Source organism: Scatophagus argus, chromosome 3 (assembly GCF_020382885.2).
Source record: "Scatophagus argus isolate fScaArg1 chromosome 3, fScaArg1.pri, whole genome shotgun sequence".
Lineage (NCBI taxonomy): Eukaryota > Metazoa > Chordata > Actinopteri > Scatophagidae > Scatophagus > Scatophagus argus.
The window spans coordinates 23018594-23039690 of NC_058495.1; the positions used below are offsets into that span (position 1 = coordinate 23018594).

The 21097-nt window shown below is 40.5% G+C and overlaps 2 protein-coding genes across 2 annotated transcripts; one reads left to right on the top strand and one right to left on the bottom strand.

Moving 5' to 3' along the window:
* Positions 1–9395: 9395 nt before the first annotated feature.
* Positions 9396–15972, top strand: LOC124056888 (bactericidal permeability-increasing protein-like). The gene is made up of 16 exons (XM_046384819.1): positions 9396–9550; positions 11202–11309; positions 11402–11516; positions 11608–11739; positions 11826–11981; positions 12120–12183; positions 12964–13024; positions 13122–13213; positions 13334–13510; positions 13597–13656; positions 13737–13904; positions 13990–14057; positions 14163–14205; positions 14283–14346; positions 14644–14720; positions 14860–15972. The coding sequence occupies exons 2-16, from the start codon at positions 11207–11209 to the stop codon at positions 14899–14901; spliced, it is 1422 nt and encodes a 473-aa protein (XP_046240775.1). The 5' UTR covers positions 9396–9550; positions 11202–11206; the 3' UTR covers positions 14902–15972.
* On the bottom strand, positions 10274–20044 carry cdk5rap1 (CDK5 regulatory subunit associated protein 1). The gene is made up of 13 exons (XM_046384818.1): positions 19485–20044; positions 19298–19401; positions 19182–19216; positions 18911–19011; positions 18609–18819; positions 18377–18497; positions 18035–18265; positions 17670–17767; positions 17507–17562; positions 17130–17260; positions 16884–17033; positions 16259–16399; positions 10274–15780 (listed from the first exon to the last, which is right to left on the bottom strand). The coding sequence occupies exons 1-13, from the start codon at positions 19771–19773 to the stop codon at positions 15691–15693; spliced, it is 1758 nt and encodes a 585-aa protein (XP_046240774.1). The 5' UTR covers positions 19774–20044; the 3' UTR covers positions 10274–15690.
* Positions 20045–21097: the final 1053 nt, after the last annotated feature.

The following is a 21097-nucleotide window of genomic DNA, read 5'->3' on the forward strand; positions in this document are numbered from 1 at the left end:
GTATTATTTCATCTCATTATCATCTTATATTTTTACAATATGTGAGTGGACCTGTTGTAGTTTAAATAGCTGATATTTTTATAATAGTTGAATTTTTCTTATTATTATTAAATTTGGATGTTTGACCGCTGGATAATTTCTGGAGCCATAATTTCTGGATGTGATAAGATGCCATTACTATCTACATGATTACTACAAGATTTAAAAGAGCCATCCACTAGGTCATTGCACCCAATAGAATCGAGTTTAGTGCAGAAATCATGCAAAGTCAAACCCATTGTGTTGGTAAAATAAAAATCTGAATTTACAGTATCTGAATTTTTTTTATGCAGTAGATCTGGTCAGCATGATTTGAAAAAGAACCAAGAGCTTGTGTTTTGTGAATGAACAATAAAGTGAGCTCTCTGCTCACAAACTGTCTACCTGCATGGATAACGCATTTGAGGATACCGTCGACTCTGTGTGTACTGAGTGACTGAAGGACACACACACACACACACACACACAAACAAATGCACACTATTATGGTTGAATTGCTGCTGCTCAAAGCTTAAACGAACAGCATGTCCTCCTAAGTACTTCATCTCTTTGTATTTTCCATCGCAGAGGCTGACTCATATGAAGAACTCAGCGGTGATGTTGCTTATTATATACGTCATAATTATCTTCATATTCAAAGTTAAATAGCAGCTTTCTCATTTGAACCTTAGTTAGCCTCAGGTCAATTTATTATCTGGAAGCAATTTTATTCCAGTCTTTTCATGAGGAGAGCCACACAGTAGCATTTGAATGTTGTAAGTTTCAGCTCCATTTCCTGTTTACATATCCAGTATGCTTTCTGCAGATAATGTGTTCATTTTGTTGTTTGTCTTCAGCATGTTTATTCAATTTTATGGATTCATTTCTATCAGTGATTATTTTTAAATTTCAGTTTCATTGTCATTTGATCTAATCTTGTACAATAATACTGATTAATTTAGTTCAAGTCAGTTTATTCATATAGCGCCACTTCACAACAAAAGTTATCTCATGACATTTTCCAATTAGAACAGGTCTAGACCAAGCTCTTTAATTAAATTTTGTAATACAAAATGTGATTAATGCAGCTTTAAACCACTAGGGGTCTGTCAATGAAACAATATTTGAATCAGGCAAAAATGTTCATGGACAAGGTAATGTTTTAAAGCTTCATTAACATTAATTTTAATTACATTTAACAAAAAGGTGCTATTTAAAATTTAGATACTATTGAGTTGCATTGTGGGAAATATTCATCCATACATCCATCCATTTTCTATACCGCTCATCCGTCAGGGTCACGGGGGAGCTGACTACAGGCGAGAGGCGGGGTTCACCCTGGACTGGTCGCCAGTCAATCACAGGGCCAACACACAAAGACAGACAACCACACACTCTCACACTCACACCTAGGGGCAATGTAGAGTAGCCAATTAACCTAATGAGCATGTTTTTGGTATTGTGGGAGGAAGCCGGAGTACCCGGAGAAAACCCATGCAAACTCATGCAAACTCATGCAAACTCATGCAAACTCCACATAGAAGGGCCCAGACCGGGATTCGAACCTGGAACCCTCTTGCTATGAGGCAACAGTGCTAACCACTGCACCACCATGCCGCATTTGTAGGAAATATAAGAACAAGCATTCCTAGAGCATCACCAACTGGAACTAAAAGTCTGCTGTGTCCCCTGGCATTAAGAAGGTGCAATAAGAAATCTCTGGAATATCCCCTTAAGGACCTGAGAAGCATTTTACCTTGTTACCATAGACAGAATAAATACCTACACTGACAAAGAAAACCGTAATCAAGGAACAGTTTGTTTGTCAGTGTCTTTTAAAAGGTTTCCACTCCAATGCTCTACCATAGGAGATAAATAGGGTATAGCAGAGAATCTAATATCTAAGATCAAAACCCATACATGTCCTGGAGTAGACTAAAAAGGCTTTATTGTGTGCTACAGAGCATGAAGTTTTGGGCCACAAGAAAACTCCCGCTCTGCCCCCAATTCTGCAAAAATTCGTTCTGCAGATTTCAGGGATAATTGAACTTTTTAAATTATGAGTCCTTGGTACAAAAATACATTTCCCACCCTCCTTGTGCTGCTTCACTGAGTTCATGTAGCAGCCTTTGTAGAAACAGAAAGCAGGAAGTCAAACACATGTTAGAAAGTCACTGACTCGTGAGCTGGCACACATCATTTGCTCTCTTTTCTCTCTGAACTCTGCTCACTACTTGCAGAAACCACCTCTAACACCTCATGACAATGATTTGAGGTGTTATAGATGATTGGGACAATAGCAGATGCATTTCCAGTGCAGTTCTCTATGGAAATGATTTTACAGCTTGCAGTGTTTTGGCCACAGAGGGAAGACTAACAGTATATGGAATGGAGGGCATGGATGGGTGCCCAGGTCCCACAGCTGCATGGCGCTGGGGCACAGACAGCCCTTCTCTCTGGGGCACATTGCTCCATTTATGCCCAACACACTGAAGCATTGATCTAAGGCTCCCTCGTCTCCGCTGTACCAACGCAGCTCAGGTCAGCACAGACTCCAGCAGGGCTCACTGAACGCAATATCTGACACAACATCACACGTGCAAACATTCATTTGCTTAGCGCCTGTTAAGGCAGGAGTAATTGGCGAAGTGAAAGTTTAAAATTTAGCGACCATTTATGGGCAGTAAGAATTTTGCCACTTAAATGTTATTTCCCCTCCAATATTCCAAGTGGGTCTATGGCAGCAAAAGCTTAGTGTGCATGTCATTGATTATGAATCAGAGGTTTGTTTATAAGAAAACTAATTCATTTCTCCTTTCAAAAGCCATATATTCTCACTTTTACAAGTGTCAGTAAATGCTGAATCCCGTGCGGCCTAATGTGCTGCACCCACTGAACACTCAATAAACTGGGGGAACATAATGTGGGATCTTGTAACCAGATCATTGATTGAAAGTAAAAAATAAACGTTATAACACTTGTCTCAGAAAATCCATATTAACCAAAGTTTCTGTATTAGCTGTAAAATTTGCATTTCAAAGTTAGTCAGTTCTCCACGGAGCAGGTTTATTGCACACTGTTTCCGATAAAAAAATAAAATCAATCAATCCCCCCCCCCCCCCAACACACACACACACACACAAACACACACACACACACACACATCAACCTCTCTTTCTTTGTGCGTTTCTTTCCCTCTGTGGTCACCTATCACTCTGCTGGCCTCAAATTGTCTGATTAATATTCAGTGCACCTACCCGCTGGCTAATGCGCAGACTAGTTTACAACCTCAGTGGGAGGAAGCCTGTCAATATGAGGCTGAGGCTCTTTTATAGTTTTATAAAAACTTTTCTAATTCCACTGTTTGCTGTCCCTGATATGCCCTTCACTAACGTTTGAGTGGTTGGAATGAGTAAGCCTTGATTTAGCTCATCAGAAACAGAAATTTCATTTTGATTCATGCAGTGTATCATGATTTTTAAAGTGATCAAACTGAGCTCTAATCACATCTAGTTGTTATTCTGTATTAGAACCACCGCAGAGACAAAAACATGACAGACATGGACATGGAAATTTGTCTTAGTTTCATGGGAATGTAACATTACAAGTAGAGCGAAATGATAAAATATTAACTGACCTACATTGAGCAAGAGCATATTGAAAACAGAGCAACATGCATTTAAATATACATATGTGCTTTATAGAAAATACATCACTCGCTTGAGCCATGCAGGGCTTTGATCTCGACTGAAATATAAGATTACTGGACGGATTACACATTTGGTACATTCATGGTGCCCAGCAGCAGCAGACTTTCAGTTTCTCAATATCTACTAGACTGACTGGCACAAAATCTATAAAGATTTTCATGACTTTAGAGTATGAATCATTTGGCTCTGGTGACCCTCCCTTTACTTCTAGACTGCTACTGGATAGGTTGTCATAAAATGTGGAACACACATTCATGTTTCCCTCCGGCTGAATTGTAATAACTTCAGTGACTTTCCCTCTAGCGCCATCAAGTCAAAATTTTAATTTGTCACGCAATTAAGTTCAGCCGTTTTGCATCTAGTACGTATTTGCTAATATTAGCAGGCTAATGCAACAATGGTGAACATGATACACATTATTCCTGCTCATATTCACATTATCATTGTTTGCATGTTAGCGCACTGACGTCAGCACTTTACTCAAAGCACCACTTTGCCTAAGCACAGCCTGACAGAGCTGCTGTCACTTAACCCCACGCGTTTTCAAAAGCTGAGGCTGGAACAGAAAAAAATTCAGTGATAGAAAATTCTTTGAAATATCAGTCCACACTCTTTCCTACACAGCAGTGAGCAGATATTCTGTTTAGAGAAATCCAGATGGATTCATGTCCAAACTGTCCCTTTGGCATCTTTTGGCATTAAGCCATCAAAGACCTGGGTGGTAATCATGAGAGCGCCGTGTACATTTTACTAATCCCCCCACCGCGTGATTTCAGGATACAGATTTATCCTCATTGCCTTTTGGAGCCATTAATTTAAGAGGCTACCAACGGAGAGCAACTGCAAATCACTCATTTAAGCATTTCCCGGAGTTTACCTCTAAACGTGAGTCATTTGACAACTCACACGGCTCATTATGCAGCAGAATTAATGAAATGATATCATATTTTTCTGAGAAAGCGAGATAGATAGTGAATAAAATGTTCATCCAGTTGAACACAGCACACTTCCATTGAAGGAAGACTTTATTTATTTTATGTGAATTTGTGGCCTGAACGCAGCACAGACAGGCTTCACTTTGTGTTTAAAAAAACGCTGATTTGAAATGAGTGGCAGGATGTTGTCAAGGCTCTTCTATCCTCAAGCAAAGAGTAATGCATTTGCCCACAGTGTGACCACAGGGTGCCAGAGCCATCTGAGCCTTCCTGCTACTTGACCACCAGAGCATTTGCAGCGTCTCTTGCCCTTGGTTTACCTTTGAGCTACAGAGTTCATGGAAATAAAATAAAAAAAATGATCACATGTTTACGTATTGGACTAGTCATTCTTATTTATAATAGGTTCTAGTAGTTTTTCTTTTTTAAGTGTTTTCATATCTATAACAAGGTCATTTTGTATCTTATATTCCAAGAGTTTTTAACTTAAAAATGTCCTCTTGACCAAAATCTGTTCATTTTTCTGGGTCACTTAAGGCAAACGGAGCAGTTATGACTGGCTGCTGCTTTGATCTATGTCACAATGTCTAGTTTATTTAATTTTGAATGCTTAGGGTCTCATATTGAATGAGAGTGCCGAGCACACTATGGGCTTCACATACAGATGGGCTTCTCTCTACCCAATCCACTCCGACCAAAATACGATTCCAATTTGAGTTTCAACTATTTCGTGCAATCCTTTACTTTTCTCAGCTCGGAATTATTTACAGTACTGAGAGATGAGTGATCTCATCTCAAAAGGATCTTTGTTTTAAGAACAGTGTGGAGACCCCCCCCCCCCCCCCCCCGAGGGACACAAGACCAAAATAACAAGGGGATTTTTCTTAACAGATCCTAAAACAGCCAGTCACGATCTGTCGATCTGTTGACTGGTATTCACGATCACGAATACAGCCATCAGTCACGATCGCTTTTTCCTGATAACAAGCTATACTTTAAAGTCAGCAAAGCACTCATCTAAACAGTTCAGCAGTGCTGCCGGACAAGGATGTTCGATGTCCCACAGTTTGATGCCATACTGCCCTTCGCCTCATGGGGGCAAGAGTACACAACTGTTATATATTTGAACAAAAAAAAATACTTAAAACAGATTGATATTCTTGTATGGCATTAAGGTGTAAACCTTGCATGAAGTGTTAGTAACAACTCCAGTAAATAATGCAAATAACATTAGCAGAAGGGTAATGACTCACATGCTGTGAAAAGTTTGACCCTACTGATCAGGACATGAGTTTAATTTGAGACAGAATATTTAAAAAGTCAGATCAGAAACCCCACAATGAATTTCAGTGATTGGAGAAATTCAGAACCCATGGATAAAATTTAATGCGTCTCAGTCTGTCCTGTTCTTGGTGCTGGAGTGCAGGCAGGCAGAGTAAGTTAAATTCACTGATGAAGACAAAAAGGAAAATGGCTCTCTGTTGGAGGTCTGTGTGTTGACAGCCTGGAGGAAGCAGTGGAGGAGAGCATGACGATGAAGCTGAACTCTGTGTGAACTCCTACTCGGACTATTCTTCCACTTCCTCTGTACTCACACCCCACTGTCCGCCCCCCCAAAGAGTACAAAGTACAGAGTTTTGCCACACAAAAGTGTACTCATCGTCAGGCTCTACAGCAGCATCATGTAAGCGAGATCTCAGGTAGAGTGTGTGTGAATAAATTGATCTGCTCTCACTCACTCTGGACTACAAATGTTGGCCTTTTGTAACTTCAGTTGGTTTCATGATATTCCTGCATGCATACGCATAAAACGGCACACGTGCTGTTAGCAACCAGACATGCACTTGGTAGGTCAGACATATGCTTGTAAGTGGAGCTGAATTTAGGATTGTTTTGTCACACTCTAAACAACCGCAGCAAAATAATCTCATAAGAAGACACTATGAAAGGAGCACTGATGGAAACTGATGGTTAAAGGCCTTACATGCACACACTTGAACACAAGTGCTGACATCTGGCACTGGTGATGTCATTTTGAGCCAGAGTGATTAAGCACTGGAGCTGCAATGTCAAACTGCTGCCCATGTATCAATCTGACCCACTGGCATGACAAAAAAAAAAAAAAAAAAAAAAAATTACCTACTTTGAGTTTTGGGGGGGGTTGGCCCATGTCTGCTCTGCTAACAATGAGGGGAGCAACACCAGAGTCTACCACCAGGGGGCAATCAACATGTTTTGGCTTTTGGGAAGCTCTTCTCATATACAGTCATTTTTACAGAGTCAATGGTCCCCTCCCTAACAGGTTTAACAAAGCTAATGCGAGAGAGGCTTTTCAGTCAAGCCCAGTCTGTACAGGCCCACGGCCAGTAAATCTGTCAAAAAAATGTCCTGGGTTTATTATGAGGATTCAAGACATTTTAAGATTACTCCAATGCTCATAAGGCAAGAAACAGCTGCTGGGCATTTAGCCAGACATTCAAATTACCCATTAATCTTTAATGCAGCTAATTAAGCTAATTCATTTCATAAAAACTAACTAGAACTGCTCAGTTGGACAGAGACACAGTCTTCTTCTCTTCTTCTGAAAACCAGAAAACTTTATCGTTACCAGATCAGATATACAATGCAATAGTTTTTTGCAGCAGTTCTAAAAACTCAAACTGTCTTTAAAGACAGCAAAATTCCCATTTAAACTTCTTTCTGTTTAGTGATTTTTCTGTTGCTTTCGTACTACATGTGTCGATGATGCACAAGCTTCAGAAAACACAAAGATGTTTTAAGCAGTTTCTTTAGGGAGTTGCTGCTGAAAATGGTGTCTTTTTTCTATGACACTCTGCTCACAGACTTTCACACCACTGCTCATATTCACAGTGAGAAGCTGGCCTTTACATCCAGTGGGAGCACAGTGTGATCTGCCAGCTACTGAGCAGCTGGAGGCTAAAAGGCCTTGCTCAAGGACACCTGAGTGTTCAGCCAATGCAGGGATCATTTGAATTTTGCTTGAATTTGAATAGCAGAATCACGCACTTGCTTGTTAAACACAAGCTTCAATGCGTTCAGAGTTAACAACAGACAGCTAAGTGTCTGTAACTTGTTATTGTAATTCTGTGGCAGGTGTAATGAGTTCATCAGCTTTAATTAGATTAGTATCCCAAATTAATTGAAATAAAGTTGGCATTCATATGGTGTACCGACTAGTCCTCTACAAATGGTTTATCTTTAATTAAAGGATGTGACAAAAGAGAAAAATCAACCTGAAAAAGAAAATGCTCGTGTTTCAATGGCTTGAATTATTTTTTTTTATTTATTTATTTTTTTGCATTTTCAGTTTCTGAAAAATCAACCAATAGAAACATCTAATAATGATGACAAAAGGTAGGGAGGCTGGATAAAAAGTGTATAAAAACAGAATGAATTAATGGGCAAATGAATTGTGCTCCCAAGCCCCATGCAGTAACATCTTTTATACAGTCATGTACGTCAGTGTAGGTTCTCAGTCATCTGGGTCGTGCTAGTTAAAGTGCTAGAAGTGAAGGCAGCCGGATATCTTTAGGTTGTTGAAGACGTTTTACCTCTCACCTGAAAGGCTTCTTTAGTTTTGAGATTGAAGGGGAAAATTCAGCTATTTAACCTCTGCTGGGGTTGTCACCTTAGGGGTCCTGGAGGTCATTGACACTTTGTGCCATCATGTGAGTTGTTAGGGCGTCATGAGCCAAGGTGTGACTCATTAGCAAGAACATTAGATGTGGTATATGTGGTAAAATGCAGTGAGGGATGCTCAGACCTTCACATAGGGGAAACCAAACAACCACTCATGTATGTCGACATAGGTTATGTATGTATGTTATGCATACATGATGCTAGAGGGTAAATAGATGGATTTTCCCCTTAAATCTCAGAAGTGAAGAAAACCTTTCGGATGAGAGGTGAAACGTCTCAAAAACCTAAAGATATCCGGCGGCCTTCACTTCCAGCACCGAGCACAATATAGTCACGTGTTTCACAAAGTGGTGAACCTCACTCTGTCCTTGTTTGTGAATGACTGAGCCTTTTCGAGAATTTAATGAGGATCAAGGACTCAGTAGAAAACATCGTAAATATCTTTTCTATCAAGAGAATTCATCTTCTCAAAGCTCTTCTCTTATTACCCACAGTTGCAAAGCTGGATTTTTCTCTACGATTTGCTGATTGCGACAGATGTTGGTTGCGAGACATTTGCACAGGTTGCGAGACATTTCAGGAAACTCCTTGGCTTCATTTCTGCACTGGGAAAACACTGAAAACATAATCACAGCCAAAGTACCAATTTGCAACCAAGAATAATTTCTGCCATGTGTGACCATTGTGTAACCATACACCACCACCTCTACGCTACTCTGTCCTGTTGAGATGAGGGAGAGCATGATTTCATTTTCTATTACCTCTTTGTTGTCTGTGTTACGGTGATAAACACTGAAAGAGAAAGGTTATAAGATTAGGAAACAGTAAAACATTGTGACCTGTTTTGTGCTTAATTCCTGTTGTGTCATACTTGATCATACTTCACTAGAAGTTCAGGAACTAGGAAGCAAGCGTTGCAGCAACAACACAAGCAAAAACTTGTTCAAGACCACAGAGTTTGTTTCTTATGCCAGTAACTCTCGCATAAGAACACTGTTGGCAGTTTGTGGTTTTCGATAGAATATAAAAAAGCAGGGAGGGGTAGGAGTGAAGATATGTCAGATAGTTTGCAATCTTGTTGCTCTGTCTGGGAGATTCCCCCAGCCAAGTTCACTTCCTTATTGACTAAATAAATTAGAGGTCATGTGCCGCCTTTTCCTCACTGCTTCGTCGGTAGGCAGAGTGACACTAAAGAAATCTTCTGCTCCTGACAAACCACTGCTTCAGGTAAGACTGGGTTTACGTTCTCATAAAGGGGCCAAACTTACAAATAGAATCTGAAGATTTTCAGAGTTCTTGTTCTTGAAGCTTAATCTTTGCCGTGGTGTACCAAATATTCACCACATTAACATCAAGATGTAAATGAACCTGGCACTGTAGCATCTGACAATGTTTGTACTAAGGCATCTCACGGACTGTGATGTGTTCGGTGGGAAGGATGTGCTTTTCCACCTCTGCTTCACTTGCATATTTGAAGAGCATTTGCTGAAGTTGCATTCATTTGGAGGCAAATAATTAAGGCAAGAAATAGATGTTGAGAAATTCTGTTAATTGGCTACAAGGCAGATTGAGAAAGCTGTAGCTGAGGTTCTGTGCTTTGTTGGGATGTAAATTTACATAAAAATATAACCACTTAGGAAGAAACGAAGTGCTGATATCTTGGCCAGAGATAATGACCATTTTCAGTTTCTGGTCATGAATTAAGGTTTCTCTTTTATAAGCAGCTCTTTTTTAACACTTTCACACAGAGAAGAAAGTATACCATACAGACAATAACCTTCTGCTTCTACTGCACTTCTGACCCAGAGAGGGCTTTTCACTGCTGGCAGACACGTCTTATTTTGTCAGTTCAGTTTGTTCTTGAACACATTCAGAGCCTAAATCTGTTATTTGCACATGCAACACACTGTTCAAGCAACATCACCAGGAGGAGAAAAGCACCAGACTGGATTGGTTCGATGTTTTTCATTTCTCAGTGACAGACAGAGCTGTTGATTGTGGAAAAACAACATGTGACAGCCATAACATTTGCTGGAATTATTTACTGTAATACTGGAATGAACACATGGCCATTGACTTGAATGTTCCAAAATATTCATACTCAAAATCAACAAAATGGCAGACTGGGCCTTTAATCTCAGCCTAATTTAATCATGTGGACATGTGGTCTCCTCTCCAGCACTGACAGTCAGTTCTTTCACAAGCCTCCACTGAAGCAGGAATCCCAAGGCAGTGGTGGAAAGTATAGTTACTCGTACTCAAGTACTGTACTTCTGTACAATTTTGAGTATTTGCTTTTTCTGATACTTTATACCACAGCTCAGATTGATTGCACTATTTTATTTGTAGTGAAGTTACCAAAAACACACTATGGGCTTATTATATGCATAAATGAAATGTGATACAAAGGTTGTGATTGGAGCCCTGTCACAACAGGAGTCCTGTTGTGATTGGAGCCCTGCCCATAGATGTCTATGAATGAGTATGTGGGCACAGTGTGTTAAAAGTGCATTTACTATTGAAATTGTAAGTATAGTTTCTTGATAATAATATAGTATTTTTACTTGCTATTATTTAAAGAATCTGACTATTTCTTTCAAATTTAACTTGACTTTACCGTGGCTCCTCAAGTGTTCACATCCTCCCATTGTTTATAAAATGACAGAAAAAACTGCATAACTTACACTGTCTGATGACAAAGGTATGGTCAGTAACAAGCAACTTAAAAAAAAAAACAACTTATTACTTCCCAGTCATTCATTTTAGAACAGCAAACATGACCACTGCACAAACAACACAATACCACAAACTGCCTGTTTTATGGTATTGTGTACATACAAAAGATAAGAATTTAACTGAAAATTTGATCTCCCAACAGTCAAGATGTTCCAGTGCTGCTGGTTGGCTCTAGTGGCTTTCATCCCTCTGACCTTAAGCACCAACCCCGGGGTAAAGGTCCAACTAACACAAAAAGGCCTGGAATACGGTAAGCACTGCGACAGTTCCCTCTCTCAGCTGATAAGCGACTGTCACTTGATGAGTTTCGTCATCAAATTTCCTTGCTTTTTTTTTTTGTAGGCAGACAGCTGGGGATAGCTTCAATCCAGCGAAAATTCAGAACCATCAAAATCCCAGATTTTTCAGGGTCAGAGAGAATATCTCCCATTGGCAAGGTCCAGTACAGCCTGTCAAAGTAAGGCACCTCCACAGAAACTGGAATATTTAAGGTCTTATTCATCTCCAAGTGCCTTGACAAACTAGCACGTTTTTTTTTTTCCTTCCAGTCTGCAAATTGTGGATGTGGGATTACCATCATCTGCATTGGGTCTGGTGCCAGGGACTGGTGTCAGGTTGTCCATTGGGAATGCCTTCATCAATCTGCGTGGAAACTGGAGGGTCAAGTACCTCAGAATAATGTAAGAAAAGATTTCTTCCTTATACAGCACATCTGAATTCAATTTGTGACATTTCTGCTGCAGCAATGACTTCTCTCCCTCGACAGAAAGGACAGTGGCTCTTTTGATTTGAATGTGAATGGACTCTCCATCACTACAACTATTGTCATCAAGAGCGATGACACAGGCCGACCTGAGGTCACGAGTGTCGGCTGTGCAGCCAGCGTCGGCAGTGCCAAGGTCAAGTTTCACGGTGGAGCCAGGTAAAAAAACACAAAAAAACCCTCTGTGCATTACTGAAGGGTATGGAATGTGCGTTTTCAGTTTTACCTGTCCTGCTCGATATATTGCATTCTCCCCAGTTCATGCGTGGCATGTGTTCATGTGGCTTTTTGTTTCAGTTGGCTTTACAATCTCTTCAGCAAATATATTGACAAGGCCTTGAAAAATGCTCTGCAGAAACAGGTGAGTGCAAACCAAGTCTATTTTAACACTAGCACAGCTAGAAGTTCCCAACTAGGAGTTTCATCTTTACTTCTTCCTTTGGCAATTTTTACTTGGGAACTGAAAGCAACCACAAAGAAGTATCCACATTCTTGAGGTTACTGAAGTAGCTTAACACTGGTTTAATCTTTAACAATGCATTGTATCTCATATGCTTACTGAATCTGTTTAAGTGTTATTTTGGAAACTAACTAGAGCTGTCACATGAATATGCTTGAGTAAAACATACAGTATTTTTTTACAAAATGCAGCTCAGTAAAAGTATAAAATAAATTAAATACTCAAGTAAGGCACTTAGATTCAAGTCTGAAGAGCACACGTTTGGTTTGATGAATAATTCTGACAGTCGGTCTGTTTGATTGTTTCCATTAGTGAGGTGATTGCATCCAGATTAACTCTGAGCTCAACTTTACAGACCACACAGCTGATCCACAGTACTTCCATCCTCCTTTGTCTTAACTCGGCCCATTGCGAGCAACTCTTAGTCTGAGGATGCTTTATGAATGCAGCTGCTTCCCAAGCTAAAATGACAGAAAGTTGTCAGACAGGGAAGGCACAGAAACTGAAATCTTTCATATCTGAGGAAAAACTCTGCATCAGAGTCAGTCAGTATTAACAATTAGTCTAAATTCTGTAACAAATCAGAAATTAAATCTACAAATCAAAGATAAATAGTGGACAAAGGAAGTTATTCCTTAGTTGTCGTTCTATCAAGAACTGTTGTTGTCTCTGTTGTTGCAGATCTGCCCTCTGGTGGATGATGCTGTATCTGATTTGAACCCCGCTTTGAAAACCCTCAATGGTAAAAAATAAATAAATAAAAAAATCCTTTCTTTGTGTCAAATATTTGGAAGTTTCATTGGTGTTGAATATCTGAGAGATTTTTTCCTTTACTGCAGTTGATGCTAAGGTGGACAAGTATGCAGAGATTGAATACTCCATGGTGTCATCACCTACAGTTTCTAACTCTTCTATAGAGTTGAACTTGAAGGTAAAGGATTGTGCACCATCATACTGTAGAAGTTCATCTATCTGAAGCTGCAGTTTGATCGTTTAAGAAACACACAGCAGTGGTCATGTTTTCAGTCTCTGCTGTTTCTTTATCATTTAGGGTGAATTTTACAACACCGGGAAGCATGAGGAGCCCCCATTTTCTCCCACTGCCTTTTCCCTGCCACCCCAGACCAACAGCATGTTGTACTTCGGTCTGTCCACCTTCACCGCCAATTCTGCAGCCTTTGTCTACCACAAAGCCGGGGCACTCAGCGAGTACATCACTGACGACATGGTGAGCTTCATTCCCCCCAGCTCCTTCATAGATCTACTTTCATGCAGTCCCACTCATCTGCAACCTTTCTGGCTCTGTCACAACAGATTCCAAAGAGCTCCCCCATCCGACTCAACACCAGAACGTTTGGAGCCTTCATCCCGCAGGTGATAACATATTCCACTGATTTCATGAGCAGCATTATCTTCATTGGCGACCTGTCAGTTACATCTTGGTGTATTTTCAGCTTGCCAAGCTTTTCCCGGGAATGATGATGAAACTGCTGGTGAAGACGGAGAAAAGCCCCATCATCACTTTCGAACCCAACAACATGACAGTTCAGGCCGTTGGCCTGGTGACAGCCTACGTTATTCAGCCCAACGCAACACTAACCCCTCTATTCATTCTGAATTTGGTAGGTCACACAGCTGGTATGACAAAAAGCTATTTGCGTGGTTTGGAAAAACTCTCAAAACTTTCTCACCTTCCTGCCTTTACAGGAGACCAGTGTCAGCGCCAGAGTGTTTGTCAGTGAAATGAGGCTGGCTGGAGCTGTCACCCTGAACAAGTGAGTTAGTAAAAAACTCAGCACTTGCTCTCAGAAGAGAAAAATGGGGCCAAAAGGTCCTCACAAAGATGAGCATCACAGTCTAATTTTGCCTAATTTACACAGAATGGATCTGACCCTGAGGACAAGTTACGTGGGAGACTTTCAGGTGAGCTGCATTCTAACACAAGCCACAGCGTACCGCCAGTACCAACCGAACAAACTAACCCTCACCCTAACCTGCAGGTCAAATCCCTCAACAAAATCCTTCAAATGGTCCTCAAACTGGTAGTGATACCTGACCTGAATGGTGAGTTCTCACATTTTCAGTTTGTACTCCATGAACTAGGTGCCGGGTCATTAAACACTCTTTTTCCAGGTCTCAGTTGCCTCAGAACTCTAAATGTCTTTGGACAAATCTGTACTGTAGATTCTTTATCAATTTATATCATACACCCCCTTCAGGGGAAATTACATATGTGGCTACAATCGATATATTAGTACAAAAATGGATCAAATGACAAGGTGAAATGGTTTGCCTGTTGTGATGAACCTACAGAGAATTATCACTTGAATCTGTAGCTCATTCATGAATTTTGCTTCATAGTTCAACTTGCAAAGGGATACCCACTTCCTACACTTGGAAAGATGAAGCTTGTGAGCACTGAGCTTCAGGTCCTGAAGGTCAGTACAGTTTTATGCAAGCTGCTTTTATTATTTCACCCGGATTTTAATGAAGGTCAGTAAATTAGTAGAAAAGGTTCTTATTTATCTAGTTGATGGAAAGAACTCATCATGTCTGCTGTGCTGTGTGTTTCTCTAGGACTATGTGCTAATTGCGACAGATGTTCAGTTCACGAGTTGAATGGTTGAATTCTGGAAACTCCCAGGATTCATCTCTGCTATGGGGAAGGCTGCCACGACGGCATAACCACAGCCAGAAATTTCACAGAAAGAAAATTCATGATATGAAAGTATTACTTTTTCTACACTCCTGAGAGATGTATGTAGCAGATGTCCTGTTTGCATCGCCTGAGATTTTTATCACTTTGATGTTTTGATACTGTTTTCATGCTCTTTAAATGTGCACTCAGACCAGGTTTTCCACATAGAAAATCTAGAGCAGTGAACCTTTCCAACAAGGCTACTAAAGTCTGTAGGACAGGGTTTGCTGTTTGTCACCACAATCATCTTTCTTTTTTTGTTTTTATAACGACATGCTCTTTCCAAAGCACATCACAGCACTTTCTGCTGCTGACTTTGGGCAAATTCTGTCTCAAAGTTTCCGACTTCGGTAGCTCACAAAGTGATTCTGCCAATGTGCTGACCCGTGACATTTTTACTGCAGTTTAAGGAGTGCCATAAAAAATGCCATATAGTCTTGTTTTGAAGGAAAGCACCACTGCTGCAGACAAGACAAATAAGTCACAGTAGTTTGCATTAAAGAAACATTCACCTTCCAAACAGGGTCCAGTATCTTAAGCAGTTCAGTATGTACACACACATAGTTGCTATTGACTGTATAAATAACACATGGCAGTTTGCACAAAAGTCCCGTGTGACTGTAAGATGACAAAAATTCAGTCACTCCACGTGTCTTCAGAGAAGAAAATAAGAGTCTGTTACATGTGGGTCATTCAGGAGTACGTTTCAGTCATGTTTGTGTCTGAGACTCCACTGTGCCTCTCAGGGAGCTGTGGCTGAGGGCTCGGCCTCTCAGACTCTGAGAGTTGGCTGATGATATCTGTATCAAAGACACAAGATATCAAATAATAAGTGAGTGAGTGAAGAAATTTTTAAAAGTATCAGATAAACCTTCAAGTTCTCCAGTGTGATGACTGCTGAAATGATGTCCTTTACCTTTTTGTGATATTTGGTGTGTTACAGCGCAACATGAGTGTTACATGATTTTAATAAATGTGTCCTGTCATTTATATACCTTTGTCTCTTTTTTTCCACACTGAGCTCTGACCATTTTAAACCAATGAGAAGAGCCCAGAGAAAAAAAATCTCAGTAACAAAAACTATACTGTGTGTATTTATGATCCCAACACAAGCAATGTTGATTGAGAAAACAGATTTTCAGGGACTAAATTTGTTTTTTGAAGATATGCATTGATATGAGTGAGACATTTTAGAGTTCAATAAATCTTCCAGTTTGTAACAGTTTCTGAATAACTCCACACATCTGTATGAGCCAGAGCAAACAAACCATACCATACCTTCACTAGCACATAGTCTCCAGCATTAATCGGTGCCGTGTTGGAGTCTACAAGTTGAACAGCGACATCTTCTTTGGGGAAAATCACTTTCATATTGCCATCCGTTCTCCCACACAGTTCCTGGGCAGATCTTCTACTTTCCTGTGTGAAAATGGAAAGCATAGGTGAACTATGCTGCCTGATAACAGGACTGCTGTTTCACACGTTACTAACTCAATTTCTGTATTTCTATAGGAGCCATTTAGTCCTCTCATCATGTACTGGTATGAGGTTTAAGTATCAGCAAAACAAATACAATCATTCAGATCACTGGGATTATAGAGTTAAATTAACTGTTTTCATGCACACAAGTCAAGCGATTCAAAAAGATGCGCGTTTACATGGCCCAATTTTACACCAAAACAAGTGTGTATATGTGGGTTTTTTAAACACGCTGAAATGGAAGGCTGACTCCTTTCCCACACCTTCCCACTTTAAACAAAAGCCCGGTATCAGTAGGGTTTTACTGTCCAGTGTGAAAGAGATACTGGAAGCAATCCTGTACTTATGTCTATAATATCCATACATGCATTTTCTAAACTACATAACCCTGGAAGGATGTGTCAGTCATGCGTGCAGTACTCACTCCCTCCACCAGGACGAGCTGTGTGCTGCCGATAAGTGCGGCATTGATCTTCGCAACTTCCTCTCTGAATACGCTGATACACTCCTCCAGCCTCTGCTGCTTCACCTCTGCAGGCACGTCATCTTGTAGCCGATGGAAGGCGTATGTTTTCTGAGAGAGAAATCCACAAGGGCGGCAGCAAAAGACATTTAAATCTACTAAATCAGTTAGGAGCCGACTGAAAAGAGCAGCTTGGATTTGGCTCACCTTTCTCATACTGTAGGCAAACAAGAAGCCCACATTGTAGCCCACCTCTCTGATCAGAGACAGTGTCTGCTGGTGGTCGTCCTCTGTTTCACCGCAGAAGCCTGAGATGAAGTCACTGCTGAGACTCACCTCTGGCAAACACACACACATTTCATTCAGGTTAAATACAGACCACACACGCTACCTAACCAAAGCAAATGCCAACAAGATTATAAGTAATTAGACATAAGATTCCTTACTGTTTTCAACCACAAGGTGGCACTGAGTCAATTTAGTGAATAATTTTACTACTGGAGTAAAATATTCTATTTTTAATATTCTACTCTTCCATTCTTGCCAATTAAAGGAACCAATTAAACCTTGGTTTCACAGCCTACCTGGGATAATTCTCTTGATGTTCTTCACAAGATCAAGGTAGGTCTCTCTTGTGTAGCTTTAAAAATGGTAAGAAAAAGGCATAACTTACTGACGTTTTAAGAGAATTCATAAACAACTTTACAAACTGAATTGCTGGGGAAAAAAAGGCAGGTGATCTCCTACCCACGCCGCATCGCTTTTAGGACCCTGCTGCTCCCGCTCTGTGCTGGAAGGTGGATCTGTCGACAAATGTTTTTTCGTTCCGCAATCAGATGCAAAACCTGTCAACACCGGCACACAGAGGAGGTCAGGAAGCCTCAATCTGTCATATACATACAGGGAATTCCACACAAAAGGGGGGCAGGTTTTGCCAAACAGGAAAAAGGCAGAATGAACGTCTATATTTGGAAATGATCACTGGGTTTTAATGAGATTTAGTGCATTTGAGAATATGTAAAGATGGAACTGTTATCATGTGCATCATGTAACATGCCGGGTACATCTACATTACGCTGCATAAAGCAACCAGTCATCTTTTTTCTTTGTACCTCATCAGGGAAATCCTTGGGGTGAGGGGAAGTGAATCTGATCCTCATGTCAGGATCGATGCATGACACTCGGTCCAGCAGATCGGAGAAGCGCAGGCCTCCCTGTTTAGTCCTGTAGATGGTTTTGAACCCGCAGCTGAGCTGGGTCAGCTCTGAGCCACAGAACTGTTCTTCTGACATGTCTCTGTAGCTGTTCACGTTCTGACCCAGCAAAGTCACCTCTTTCACACCCTAAACAAAACATCCACATACACACACTAGTCAGGGAGAGCTAGTCATTTGATTGTACTGTCAGAGCTTAACTGGCACGACTTTAGTTCTGAAGTTTTGAAGTTATTTTGCCTGGTCAGACAGCATGCGAATCTCCTCAAGTATGGAGCTGACAGGTCGACTCCTCTCTCTGCCTCGGGTGAAGGGAACAATGCAGTAACTACACATGTTGTCACAACCTCGCATGATGGACCTGCCAGCACAAAAGATGTACACAAAGTCATGAGAGATTACAATACAAAGACACAGTGTTGCTGTAGGAGGTGGTGTGCAGGGCGAACACCTTCCTCTAAAACCAACTTACACGTAAGCACTGTATCCCTGAGAGGCGTGGTGGACAGGCATGATGTCAGCGTACGTCTCCTCCAACGACAGCAGCACGTTGCTCGCCTGCTGACCTCCATCTGCAACAGCCAAGAGGCGGGGAAGGTCCCGGTAGGCATCTGGACCAGCAAGAACATCTACGAGCTTCTCCCGCTCCAATATCTCCGTCTTTAGCCTCTCCGCCATGCATCCTGGGCAAACATTAATATATCTTATAAAAGGCTATAATCTAGCCTTTGTTAAGGAAGTCAGATGTGTTCAGATTAAAATGAACGAACTCACCCAAAATCCCAATTTTCATTGGTGCGTGGGTCTTCAAGCGCCTCTTCTTCAGAGCTGTTAGTACTTGCAGTCTCTTCCAAATAGTTTGCTCAGCTCTGTCTCTGTTAAGAGTTGAGGTCTCTAGTCTTTAGTTTGTGTGGTCTCATGAAAAACCTTGTAATGCCAGTTTCAAGACGTGTTAAATGTCTATAATAACTGTCACTCGAAACAACAATTATTAAGAATATGTCATTTGGAAGACTTTCCTCTTAAGTTTGCGTTGTTGTCTTACCTTATGGAGCAGGTTACCAGAAGGACGACGTCTGCCTGTAACCACAAGATTTATTTTAGCGAACTGTATCTACAAAAACCATGTTAAAACTGTACGAAGTCAGAGCCCTGCGGTACCTCACTCAAGTCAAACGTGCGTAGATATCCCTTCCTCTGTAGTATGGACCAGGCTATCTGCGTGTCGTTTACATTCATTTGACATCCATAGGTTTCAAAATACACTGTAATATTAAGTCAAAACACCGGTTCAGCATTAGTCTCAGCCAAATGAGTTCATAGCTTTTAGTGATGACTAGAGACTAACCTTTTCTTGAATTCCCCATATCCAAGTCCTCGGAAAGATAAGCATGTTTGTCTGAGTGGTCTCCATCTGCAACACAAGTCTTACTAACTGAAGCTCCTTTGATGAAATCCTGAAAGCTTGGACCAGAGGAGATGCGGGATTTGAACCTGTCTACAGATGTCCTCCTTTCACTTTCAGTCACCCTGGTGTTAGCTAAATTAGAGCAATATCTGGGTTGGATACACCTGATTCCCCAGTGCTGGGAAATGTCAAACAGGAGTTTTAAATTTCGGAGTTTTCCCATTATCATGCTAGCTACAAGAGCAAAGGTTTTGTAGCGACCCGTGAGATTTTGCTCTTACTGAGCAACCACAGTAGTTAGCTACTTTTAGCTCTAATGTACTCTGTACAAAACATTTTGTGTTTTGTTTATCTTATTGGATAAATGTTTTAGGTGCTGGCTGTCGGCTAAATGTCATTCAGACGCTCATGTCATGTGGAGCCAAAGATATCATCGTATCAAGAGTAGTATCTTCCCACTCCATAACAACGTTATAGAAACCCGGAAAAGGCGTTGAGCTGTGAAAAATAAGAGTTTTGCTCGGGTAATACTACTACTACTAACACTACTACTACAACTACTAATAAGAAGAAGAACAACAACAACAATGATAATGATAATGATAAGAATAATGATAATTTTGGGAACAGGGACAAACATTCTTTCTTATAGCAGCTAATGTATATCTACCACAACCACCAAGAGGAATATTTGTTTGACATTAGCCCGTATTCAGGTGAATGAAAGAGATGCATATTTTGGTTTGTTTTTTAGTAATTTATAGACATTATGTCAGGAGCCAATCAGTATTTTAGGTAGACGTTTGTTCGAATTCATTCAGAAGGCAGTGGTAGAAAAACAGGGTGTTGACGACGATCAGCTAAGATGGAAGTAGTTGATGGATAATTCTCTTGTATGCCCACAGTCCGTTCGCTAAAGATGTCCCCCAGCCCGGTACGTCCAACTTCAAGGGTCGTGTAAAAACCTTCTTGACTCAAACAAGAAACGTTCCGGACACCGATGAAAGCGTCGAAGTGATTTTTCAATAACTCAGTAAAAACTTGACTCAGCCTTAAAAGTTGAAAACTTATTATACAGTGATACAGCCCACATTATTTTTACGTTATGTCCCAAAAACTGAGGTCCAAGGATGATGGGTGGGTGAGGGGAGGACTGGGTTTAATGTGAAGTGTGCCCAATATAAATCTAAAGCAGTCTGTAGTGCTTCAATTATATATTATTACCTAATAGCAGTTAATAACATTTTTTAATATGTGTGAGTGAACTGTTTTTTCACAAGTATTTTAGTTTATGGGGCCGCAATATGCTTTTTTTTTTTTTAATTAAATTATATAAATTAAAATTTAAAATATCTTTATGTATTTGTTTGTTTCTTCGTTTGTTTTTGTTTTTGCCTTTTCCACCAGATTCCAATGGACAAAATCTTTAAAAGGTATGCAGTTGCATTTGTATTTCCTTGACAAGACTCTTTATTTTAAAGAGCAGTTTGCAAAATCGATATATAAGAGAGAGATGGTGATTAATGACTCTAAACCATACCTCATCCTACCTC